This window comes from Sus scrofa, chromosome 1, assembly GCF_000003025.6.
Source record: "Sus scrofa isolate TJ Tabasco breed Duroc chromosome 1, Sscrofa11.1, whole genome shotgun sequence".
In the NCBI taxonomy this organism is placed as follows: Eukaryota; Metazoa; Chordata; class Mammalia; order Artiodactyla; family Suidae; genus Sus; species Sus scrofa.
The window spans coordinates 57,364,925-57,377,023 of record NC_010443.5 but is presented as its reverse complement, the minus strand read 5'-3'; the positions used below and the strand labels follow the sequence as shown (position 1 = coordinate 57,377,023).

General features: G+C 41.5%; 1 protein-coding gene across 2 annotated transcripts in view; it reads left to right on the top strand.

Moving 5' to 3' along the window:
- The window catches only part of RRAGD (Ras-related GTP binding D), a 50,012-nt gene extending 47,035 nt beyond the window's left edge, over nt 1-2,977 (top strand). The window contains exon 7 of one of the 2 annotated variants that reach the window (XM_013992680.2): nt 28-2,977. In XM_013992680.2, coding sequence (XP_013848134.1) covers nt 28-179 — 152 coding nt within the window. In that variant the 3' untranslated portion in view covers nt 180-2,977. 2 annotated transcript variants of the gene reach the window in all.

Here is a 12,099-nt window from a genome sequence, read left to right as displayed (position 1 = left end):
TCTAAATATTTTTGTTTTCTTCTCCAGGGCTGATTGACTATAATTTCCATTGCTTCCGGAAGGCCATCCATGAAGTTTTTGAGGTGAGAATGAAAGTGGTGAAATCACGAAAGGTTCAGAATCGGCTGCAGAAGAAAAAAGGAGTGACCCCCAACGGGACACCCAGGGTGCTGCTATAGGTGAGGTTTAAGGAGCACCTTTTGAAATCAGACCTTTCAATGAGGCTGCTAAGCTGTGTTGCACTAAAGGAAGAGGAAGAAGGAGATTGGGACACGTGACATATTTCTTGTAAAAAAAAAAAAAAAAAAATTCCTGCCACCCTCTTGATCTTCTCTTTTATAAATAAAGTATGCACTTTGAAGCAAAAACTTGTATATTAACGATGAAGTGAAATCCACTGTAACTTCATTACGCAAATTGTAAACTTTTATGGTCTGTAGTCAGAAAAAATCCTGTGTGAGAACTGCCAGGAACTGTATATATTTTGCAATTTTTCATGTTTTTTTTCTTCTTTTATCTCTCATTGAACTAAACTTTGATAAAACTTTTCTAAGCGTTTTTCTGTCCTTGGTGTTTAGGACATGCATACTGAGTCCATATCTATAGGGCAATCAGAAATTAATCAAAAAGTAATGCGTTGGCAATGATTTTTTTATAAATTTGGGAATTTTGCTACCCATGGTTGAGAAAAATCGTTTTCAGTGGAGGAACAGATTGGGGTGGCAAGCTCCAGGAGCAATAAGAACTGTCCCCTGTTTATAACTGGTATAAACAGAAGTTTTATAGAATAACATTAGCACCAAACTTACCTAAATATTTCTAAAGCTGCAACAGTGCTTCCCTAGTCCACAGTTTTTATAAAACTCTTTACCTCAACACATATCTCTATAATCATTTTATACAGAGAGCTTATTTCTTTTTGCTGTGTTACTGTTCTTTAGAACCTTTGGGACCAGATTTCCAAAATGGTGCCGATGACGGAAAAGAAATCAGAATGTCGCTAAGTTGCAGGGTTTTTTCTGGAGGCTTTTCTATACCTGCCACCCAGGCTAAAGTAATATCAGAGGCCTCATGGTTTCCCAAATAAAGGTGATGAGCAACTGCAGATTGAGAAATATATCCTAGACAATCCTATACAATGTTTGACTCCTGTAGAATGGGCCTCTTATTGTGCAACATTGAAAATGTTTATTTAGGACCTACCTTTTGTTTTGTTTTGCATTACTCCATGACCACAGGCCGAATCTCAGCTCTCTGCCACAGAGCTGAGTCCTGGTGGACACATTTGTCACCGCTGGGTCTCCTTCTTATCTGTGACAGTGTGCCTTGCAGATGCTGCCTCCTCTCACCTTATGATTGAACTAGAGTTTGGCATGCCAGTAGCATGCATGGTCTACATGGCTAAAAAGCCATCCTGAAAACCCCTGTAGGTCAATGGGTAAGGGTGGCTGGAGGAGGCATTACAGTTAGCTCTGTGTCTGTTTCTATGAAATTCTTCCACTTATGTTTACTTTGACCAACAGTAAGTTCAGAGATTCTAAATCTAGCCCCATACCAAACCATTCCAAGTAGGTGATTCTAGATCTATCCCAAGGATCAGTGCCTACAGCATGTTGGCAGGTATTAGAAAACAAATTTTTTTTAAGCAGAGCCTCAGAGGATAGGCAATGCTGATCCTAGCAAAAATGTATCAAGTTTCGAAAGCAACTTGTCCTTGAAACCATCCCACTGCTTATCTGCTGCTTCTTTCTATCCTCTCCACAAGTCTTACTCCTTTGAGGCTGGTAACTGCAATTTAAGATGGTAGCTGATTGAGGTTTAAGGTTTGAGCCCTTCCAAGGGTCTGTGCATTTTGGAAGGAAATTTCTAAAAATTGTGAAGGTGTCCTAGCTCCCTTTCTCATGATTCCTACTCAGAAATGTGGGTAGGTGGGAACCCAGAGTTCCAGGGAAATCTTTTTCCTGGTTTCCAGACCTCCAACCTGTTGGACTTTTGCCAATATGGTACATGTCGGTTATTCTTATGAATCTAATCCTTTAATATTTTTTACACAATGTTTCTTTTTGAATAAGCAAATAATCACTTTTCTAAAGCAGTGTTATCCTCAAGACAGAGACATTTGTCTATCGGGTCAATCACACATGACTTGGGTATATGTATTATTGTAACCAGGTGGAGCTTCCATTTTTAAGCTGGGTATATGATAGGTTTTTTGTTAAAATGTGCCTTAAAAGCCTCTTACTTCAAGTGCAAATGATTCTTTGAGGGAAAGGCAAAGTCAGTGCTATGGCATAGGACCCAAGTTCATTGTAGTAAGTATGCTCTTTGATTAATCACACACTGATGGATAGACTACTGTCTCAACGCTGTGAGCATGGCAATGACCTCTGAATTAAAGAGAGATGTCGGAGTTATGTCTAAGCATTCAGTTTCTGAAGTCTGTGCTATTGGAATTACAAAGTGTCTTCAATTCCTATTTCATTTCATTTTTGATGTGGGACTTAGCTTGCTGCAATGTGTGTGGCCACTTTTAGGTCTCAAATCTAATGCTATAAATACATGTAAATATACAAAATAATGTATACATATAAAGCCCAAATACATGGCTACAGTGACTGCTCTGGAACACTTTTGCTCATTTCCAAAGGGTTAAGAACTTGACCTACATGTTTCCAGGGCAATTAGAACTTCATGTGGTGGTGAGACTTTCTGTAAATGATCACCTTTGGTTATTTTCATTGATGTAGATTAGTGTGTATGACCAGGGTAGCGTGTTTTGGAAGGAATGTAAGTCAAAGCTGGTTGACATTCACAAACAGTAATATTTTGTGAACATAATATATTTTGGACCCTTCAATATAAAATGACTAAAAACCACAGCAATATTGTTACATACGGGTTATATGTTGACTGTTTGAAACACAAGAAAAATAGCTGAATTGTCTTGATTATTAAAGTATGGTATGCATTCAACTTCTACAGACTGGATGTAATTTGTAATCAAGTATAGTATTCAGTGTTATGTTTTCCTTTAAGCAGAATATCATTTATAACCATTATTAAATTATTGCTTTCAAGAATGTTAACTGCCAGTTTATGGGAGTTCCCTTCGTGGCGCAGTGGAAACGAATCTGACTAGGAACCATGAGGTTGCGGGTTTGATCCCTGCCCTTGCTCAGTGGGTTAACGATTTGGCGTTGCCGTGAGCTGTGGTGTAGGTTGCAGACGCGGCTCGGATCCTGCGTTGCTGTGGCTCTGGTGTAGGCCAGCGGCTACAGCTCCAATTAGACCCCTAGCCTGGGAACCTCCATATGCCATGGGTACAGCCCAAAAAAGACAAAAAAAAAAAAAAGAGAAAGAATGTTAACTGCCAATTTAAAAGCATATGTTGTACACACATGATTTGGTAAGGCTCTAATTTTATTTCAGGCATATTCCATAACTAATCATCCTGGGAACTGAATGATCTCTTTGAAGAGGAAGCATGGTTTTTCCTGTTTGTGAGGTTGCTTACTGTATACACATACTACTGCCTCATTGGCCCCATTCGTTTCCTTTAGTAAAATGTGTTTGTCCTGATTAATGACAAGAAGTAGGCTGTGAAAGTAGAAATGTTTATTGAAGTAGTGCCTCTCCTTGTAACTAAGAGGTGAATTATCTTGTTTTTTTTGGTCTTTTTAGGGTCGAATATCTGGTCTTGCTCAGTGGGTTAAGGATCCGGCGTTGCCGTGAGCTGTGTAGGTCGCAGATGAGGCTCGGATCCTGAGTTGCTGTGGCTGTGGTTGTGGCTGGCAGCTACAGCTCTGATTGGACCCCTAGCCTGGGAACCTCCATATGCCACAGGTTCAGATACAAGAGATAATGCTAGCCCTCTCTGGGAACTCTTAGGAGATCTGTAAAAGTCATTAGATAGTAGAATTTTACTAAGTTAAAAATCAAAAGGTGGACTGTTAGGAAAAGAATTTCAGATGGCTAGGGCTTAGGGCCAGAGCAGCAAGAATCAATATCTGAAGTTTAGTAAAATAAATTCTATAGCCAAAACAGGCAAGCCCCCATCAAAAATCTGGCAAGACAAAAGGGTTTAAAAAAAATTAAAATGAGTTCCCGTCGTGGCTCAGGGATTAACAATCATGAGGTTGTGTGTGTGGGGGGAGCCTTCTTCTTATAGTTACAGTAGATTAATAATGTACTAAATATAGCTATTGGTCTGCTCTTGGTAGAAGAACTCAAATTTTCTGATGCTAGCTATGGCTCTCCATAGTCTGCTGGAGAGTGGTAAGATCCTATACAGCTGTGGTTGTAAAAACCGACATCTAGGAGTTCCTGTCGTGGCTCAGTGGTTAACGAATCTGCCTAGGAACCATGAGGTTGCAGGTTCGATCCCTGGGCTTGCTCAGTGGGTTAAGGATCTGGCGTTGCTGTGAGCTTTGGTGTAGGCTGCAGACGCGGCTTGGATCTGGCTGGCATGGCTGTAGGCCGGCGGCTACATCTCCAATTCGACCCCTAGCCTGAGAACCTCCATATGCTGCGGGAGCAGCCCAAGAAATGGCAAAAAGACAAAAAAACAAAAACAAAAAAAAACCTGACATCTACTAGGGCCCATCTGAAACTAGTTTATTTTCTATTTTTAGATATTAAAATCCTTCCATCTTCAGTGTCTGTCTTTGAGCTATTTTACTAAACAAAAGGTCTGGCATGTAATAGTCACAATTTCCACAAATAGGTCCTTCTTTCTAATGCCTTATTGGTTTTTTTTTTTTTTTTTTTTTTTTTTTTTTTTTTTTTTGGCCACATCTGGGGCATATGGAAGTTCCTGGCCAGGGATCGAATCCAAGCTGCATCTGCTGCCTGTTCCATAGTTGCAGCAATGCTGGATCCTTAACCCACCACACCACAGTGGGAACGTCTAATGCCTTTTTAAAGAGGTTTACTATGAGTGATTTCCAATGCTTGTTCTCTGAGATCATAACCTGGGGTGTAATTAATAAATATGTGTTCACCTTTGCCCCTTGATTTTGTTAGGTGGCCTGTATGAGATAGAAAAACGTCATTACTTGAGGTCCTTTTAAGAGATAGTGTCATCCTGAAGAGTATTTCATTCAAAAAGGACAGAGAAAAAATATAAGGCAACTCTCTTTTCTGAAGAATGATATTTTGGGGAAAAATCTGCTTTCTACTCTGGCATAAATGATATATATTTCCATTTAAGAACATCTGTACCTAAACCCCACTTCAGCTTCTCAGGAAGTCAGACTGGCCCAACTATTTTTTTCACAAGATGCTATAAGGTGGAGTGTAGCAGGCCTACACTTTGTGGTTATTTTGTGCTAAAAGAATACATCACAGGGAAGTCTGAGACCGCTTTTTAGAATTGGGTGACTTGGTTATTATTCAACATTTGCCTATAGTTATAAAGCGCATTTTAATGGGAAGCAGGTACGGTTGTTCTAAAGCAATTCATAAAATGCCTAGGGAGTTCCTCTTGTGGCTCAGCTGGTTATGAACCCAACTAGTATCCATGAGGAGTCAGGTTCAATCCCTGGCCTTCCTCAGTGGGTTAAGGATCTGGCGTTGTCACGAGCTATGGTGTAGGTCATAGATGCGGCTTGGATCCTGCTTTGCTGTGGCTGTGGTGTAGGCTGGCAGCTGCAGCTCCGATTCCACCCCTCACCTGGGAACTTCCATATATCATGGGCATGGCCCTAAAAAGCTAAAAATAAAATTGCCTAAATGCTCTGTGGCTGCAGAATTACTCGAAGTCCCATGATCCTTATGTGCCCTAAGAATAGTAATCTTTTGTCATTTTGCATTTTCCCAATGAATAGAAATGGAAACTGCTCTGAAAGTAGGGAGCAGAGTTCTAAGCGATTTTGGCTGGTTTGTAGCTGCATTTCATCCATCAGCAAGTGGCTAAAAGGGGTCCAGAGAATGGCAAATTGGGGTGACAGGATATGGGGACTCAAGAAAAAAGGCATAGGCAGAGGGGCAGAGGGGCCCTGCCCAGAAGAGCTACTGGAAGACGAATTTGAAGGCAGAAGGGAGAAGCCTAGCTGTGCAGGGCTATCTGCTGGCACCTCATGAAGCACTTGTTTTTTTCACCATGAGCAACAGTTTTATCTTAGTTGCAGGTGTTTCCTTTAGAGCTAAGTTTAGCAAATGAAAGAGCATGTCAAACTAACCAGTTCATCAGAACTAAGGAGTAAGAAATATGATTATTGCCATTTTTGCTGCTAATTTTAAAAGGACCTTTATTATGAAGGAAAAAAAAAAAGAAAGAAAGAAAGAAAGAAATGCAATCCATGCAAAGAAAGCAAAAGCACAAGTCAGCTGGTTTCTTTTTCCTCACCCCTACTACCAAGAGCTGTAATCTGGGGGAGACGTCAGATAATTCAAAGCTATGATAGCAAATTAGGTTTCCAGAAAAGACATAATTTTTTAGAAAGCCACAGTAAAGACTTTTTTTTTTTCTTTTTAGGGCCGTGCCTGCGGCATATGTAAGTTCCCAGGCTAGGGGTCAAATCGGAGCTGTAGCCACCAGCCTACACCACAGCCACAGCAACGTGGGATCTAGGCAGCATCTACTACCACCTACACCACAGCTCAGGGCAACGCCAGATCCTTAACCCATTGGGTGAGGCCAGGGATCAAACCGGCATCCTCATGGTTAGTGCTGAGCCACAACGGAAACGTCCAAGATGGTTTTAATAATGTTTCAGACAGGAGTTTCCATCGTAGTGCAGTGGAAATGAATCTGACTAGTATCCATGAGGCTGCGGGTTTGATCCCTGGCCTTGTTCAGTGGGTTAAGCATCCAGCATTGCCATGAGCTGTGGTGTAGGTTGCAGATGTGGCTCAGATCTGGCATTGCTGTGGCTGCAGTGTTGACCGGCAGCTATAGCTCCAGTTGGACCCCTAACCTGGAAACTTCCATATGCACTGGTGCAGCCCTAAAAAGAAAGAAAAAAAAAAAGTTGGAAACAACTATTAAGCACTGTATTTAGAAAATGCTTCTTTGCTTATTAATGGGGAAAACCTTTTTTTTTTTTGTTTTGGTAATCAAAGTATAGTTGATTTACAATGTCATGTTAGCTATTTCTGGTACACAGCAAAGTGATTCCATTATACACATATATATATTCTTTCTTTTCATATTCTTTCCCATTATGGTTCATCACAGGATATTGACTGTAGTTCTCTGTGCTATACAGTAGGACTTTGTTGTTTATCCATCCTTTTTATAATAGCATTTGCCAGTCACCAATCCCAATCCAACCCTCCCCCGCTCCTGTTGGCAACCACAAGTCTGTTCTCTATATCTGTGAGTCTGTTTCTGTATTGTAGATAAATTCATTTGTATCATATTTTAGATTCCACAATGGGGAGAACCTTTTAAAATGAGGTACGAGTTATCTGGTGGAAGAAATACACTACGCTAGTATGAGAAGCACTCCACTGGGTTTCACATATATTCACTTGATAGTTCTCCATAGTATTTTCTTCTGGAATATAGTATTAGAAAAGTTTTCAAATAGAATGAGCAGGAAGAACTGCCTTGATCATAGCAGAAACTGAGAAGGCAAAAATGAAGAGGCAGTTTCTTGCCTGGATCTGTCACCTGGCCACCAGATGGGAGACAAGGCAAAGCTATTAGACCTGCAAAGCAATAAGGTGAGGTGTGAAAAAAACAAAGAACTCCTTTCCGGCTGACATTTTTGTCTAGACAACCAGTTTACACTTGTGCCCCTGATAATGACCAACATCTCTTAACCTGAATACCAGCCAGCTACATCCTCAGGGGAAAATGAGTATCATTTTTCTTATTAACCATTTCAAAGGGGGAAATCCTGGGGGGAAAAGCAATAGGAAAAACTACTGGAGGTTCTTTTTTCTTTCTGGCCTTGCCTGCAGCACATGGAAGTTCCCAGGCCTGGGATTGAACCCATGCTATAGCAATGACCAGAAACATGGCAGTAACAATGCTAGATCCTTAGCCCACTAAGCCACTAGGGAAGTCCCTTTTTTTTTTCTTTTAGTGAAAAATCAAAACTCAGGAAATAGTCGAAGCAATTAATAGAATGCTTACAATGAAGTCTATGTATGGCTTTCTGAGGTGTTTTTCAGTTTGAATTGTACTTTAGGAAGACATTGCTATAAAATTGGTCAATTCAAGCGTTAAAAAAATATCAACTGACTTAATTTTAAAGATCTTAATTGGTTTTATTGAATTATTCATGAAGCTGTCAGCATCCCATCTGGCAAAGAGAACGGAGATCCAAGGAGCTGTACAAAATGGAAAGCTTTATAGGCAGAAGGGGGGAAAGAGTGGATGGATGGTTTGTTTTAGATAACCTACCTATTGCAATGGCAGGGTGCTCTGTAGAAGATTACCTCATGGGTGCTGACCTGAAAATTCCAGACTGACCAGTTAAGATTATATTCCTGGCAGTTACGGTCGTGGCTCAGCGGAAATGAATCTGACTAGCATCCATGAGGACGCAGGTTCGATCCCTGGCCTCGCTCAGTGGGTTAAGGATCCGGCGTTGCTGTGAGCTGTGGTGTGGGTCACAGACGTGGTTCAGATCTCACCTCGCTGTGGCTGTGGCGTAGGCCAGTGGCTACAGCTCTGATTAGACCCCTAGCCTGGGAACCTCCATATGCCGTGGGTACAGCCCTAAAAAGATATTAAAAAAAAAAAAAGAAAAATAATACATTCCTGGAGGAGGTTGTAACTGCAATTAGGTTAGGTGTTAAGTCTTGGTTTGCTGACGTGGGGCTTAATACAAATAACTCCATTTTGGACCTGTCATTTCTTAACAGCACAAGTCATAACAGCACTGCTATTTGCTAAACAAGTAATCCAGTTAGGTGATGGCAGATATTTTTAGTATGGAAAAGTATTTTAAACAACGGAATCTCAGCCCTGTTCGCATACCTATGCTTTATAAACAAAGGCTAAGGTAAATACACTAAAATGTTAACCCTGGCCATTTCTGTGCAGGAGAACTACAGGAGATTTGTGTTTTGTTCATGTTCCAGATATTGAATAACAATCATGTATGACTTTTATGATCAAGGAAAAACCATTTTAAAAAGTAAGAAAAGATTTGGGAGTTCCCATTGTGCCTCAGCAGGTTAAGAACCTGAATATTGTCTCAAACTGTGGGGTAGGTTGAAGTTGCAGCTGGGACCTGGCATTGTTGTGGCTGTGGTGAAGGCCGGCAGCTGCAGCTCCAATCCGACCCCTAGCCTGGGAACTTCCATATGCTGCAGGTGTGGCCATAAAACAACAACAACAACAAATTTAGGAGTTCCTGTTGTGGCTTAGCAGGTTAAGGATTCGGTGTTGTTATTGCTGTGGCTCAGGCCATGGCTGTGGCTGGTATTGATGAGGATGTGGGTTCGATCCCTGCCCTCAATCAGTCGGTTAAGGAAATGACATTGCCACAAGCAGCAGCGTACGTCCCAGGTATGGCTTAGATCTGGCATGGCTGTAGTGTAGGCTGGCAGCTGCAGCTATGATTTAACTCCTCGTCTGGAAACTGCCATGTGCCCAGGCGTGGCCCCAAAAAGAAAAAAAAAAAAAGTTTTAAATGTTGAATAATAAATATTTTAAAATACATGGTCTTGAGACCGAGCAGAACTGTGTGGGGCCCTCCTGGGCACAGAAGCCTTTCTGCGTCTCCAGTTTCTTCGTGGGAAAGAAGCTTCAGCCTCCAAGACTTTCCCTGAGTTCAGAGGGCAGAATCAAATAGTTGACTCTTTATTCAAAATAGTTGAACTATTTAAATAGTTCACTAACTATTTAGGGGAAGTAAGGGAATAGTTCACTAACTAGAGGGAGTGAGGGAATTATTCACTACTAACTATTGAGGGGAAGTGAGGGAATGCAGAAACAAAGGGAAATCAGTCAAGAAAAAACAGGGCGGAATAAAGCAGAGTCCTAGCTCCTCCTCAAAGGATATTCATACAAATATACCTTTGAGTTCTTCTGCAGGAACTAAGACCCCAAGGGGAGGATGGTAACTTGAGCACAAGATTACTGGACCCTGCCCTGTCACCTCACCATTGAACAAACAGAAGAAAGTCACACACCCTGCAGCCCTAAAATTCTCCCCGCAAAACCACCAGGGAATTCAGGTTTTTTGAGCACGAGCCATCTGTTCTTGCTTGGCCCTTACAGTAAACTGTTCTCCACTCCATACCTCCTCCCCGACTCCAGCCCCAGGTGAGGCACACGAATTTGTGTGCAGTAACAGTAGTACCTGCCTCAAAAGCCTCTCCATCCTGAGACCTACCACACAAATGCCCACTTTTGCAGAGCTGTGGTACAGAGAGCATGTCAAGTGTTAGACAATTTGAAGATTCAACACAAAGAATAAGTGAATGAAGCAGCTTATTGGGGTTTGGTTTTGGATGCATATCTGGGCCAATCAAGTTATCAGTTTACTTTTCAGAAAACATTATCATGGAATGGTTTGAAAGATACTATCTAGTTTTATCTTCATCCTCCACTTCCCACACCCTTTCTAAATTTAAATTTCACTCTTTACAAAGGGTTGCTGATACAATCTGATACCAAGAATTCTATTCACTTTTTTTTTTTTTTTTTTGCTTTTTAGGGCCAAACCCGCGGCATATGGAGGTTCCCAGGCTAGGGGTCTAATTGGAGCTGTAGCTGCCGACCTACGCCATAGCCACAGCCACAGCAATGCAGGATCCCAGCTGTGTCTGCGACCTACACCACAGGTCACAGCACCGGATCCTTAACCCACTGAGCAAGGCCAGAGATTGAACCCACAATCTCATGGTTCCTAGTTGGTTTCGTTTCCGCTGCGCCACTAGGGGAACTCCTTGATTCACTTTAGATTCTTAATTTTAACAATAGAAAGTGTAGGGGTGGAAATAATCTTCCCTCTACCCTTATGAGTTCTCACCTGAGACCCCTTGTAATAGATGATCAAGAGAAAAACAAACAAGCTAAGTGCCTAGATTGACTGAAGTCACCACCTTAATTACTATCTTCAGCCAAAGACAAAAGAAAGTTGTAGGGTGTATGGAGGGAGGCCAGTTACGGAGGTTTGGGGAAAAGCACCTAAACAAGGGTAAAGATTGTTTGGCACACTTGTCAGTACTTTCCCCATTGAGATTCTTTTGCAATTTAGAATCAACCTTCTTTTCCAGGTACCTTGAGGGAGACATTTACAACAGTAAATTTCCCTTAGAAAAGAGTAACTTCTGGAGTTCCCTGGTGGCTCAGTGGGTTAAGGATTTGGTGTTATTGCTGTGGCTCAGGACATGGCTGTGGCTGGCCAGGAACTTCCAAGTTCCATACCCCTCCTCCCCCAAAGGGGTTAACTTTGACTCTATTTTCAGAGTCTCCAGAGCCTGCTCTTTCTCAGAAATAATCAGCTTAAAATAATCCTTATGCCAAAGAGGCATATTTTGGGGTAGCATATTCTGCAGCTTTTCAAAAAAAGTTTTCTATTTTTACATAGCAAAGCTTAACCAACCTGATTAACCCTCTTCAACCCCACCTGAAATTCTTTCCTTCCCTTTTATCCTCAGCACTATCCCAATTCTCCCTCTTTTTTTTTTTAGGGTCTGCATTCCTGGTATATGGAAATTCCCAGGCTAGGGGGTCCAGTCCGACTTGCAGCTGTGGGCTTAGGCCACAGCCAGCCGATATTCCGGGTCCTTAACCCATTGAGCAAGGCCAGGGATTGAACCCGCACCCTCACGGATACTAGTCGGGTTCTTAACCCGCTGAGCCACAACGAACTCCCCTCTCTTTTTCTACCTCTTTGCTCCTCTAAGCCTTCAGGACCCACAGTCCTGTCCTCTTTTTCTCCATTCCACTCTACAGTGAAGCCCGAAGTGTTTTTCCTCTGAAGTTAAACTTTTCTTATTTACATGGTTCCCCCAAATTCAATTCTTAAAAAAAAAAAAAAAAAAAAAAAAACCCAAATATTTAAGTGCCTTGCTTCTAAGCACATTTGTCTGGGGGAAAAAAATTGTTAAAAACCCTCCTCAATCCCTTATCACTGGATTTTCCCTTCCCTACTTTAACTGTTTCCACTCCAAACAGCTACTGATCTAAAA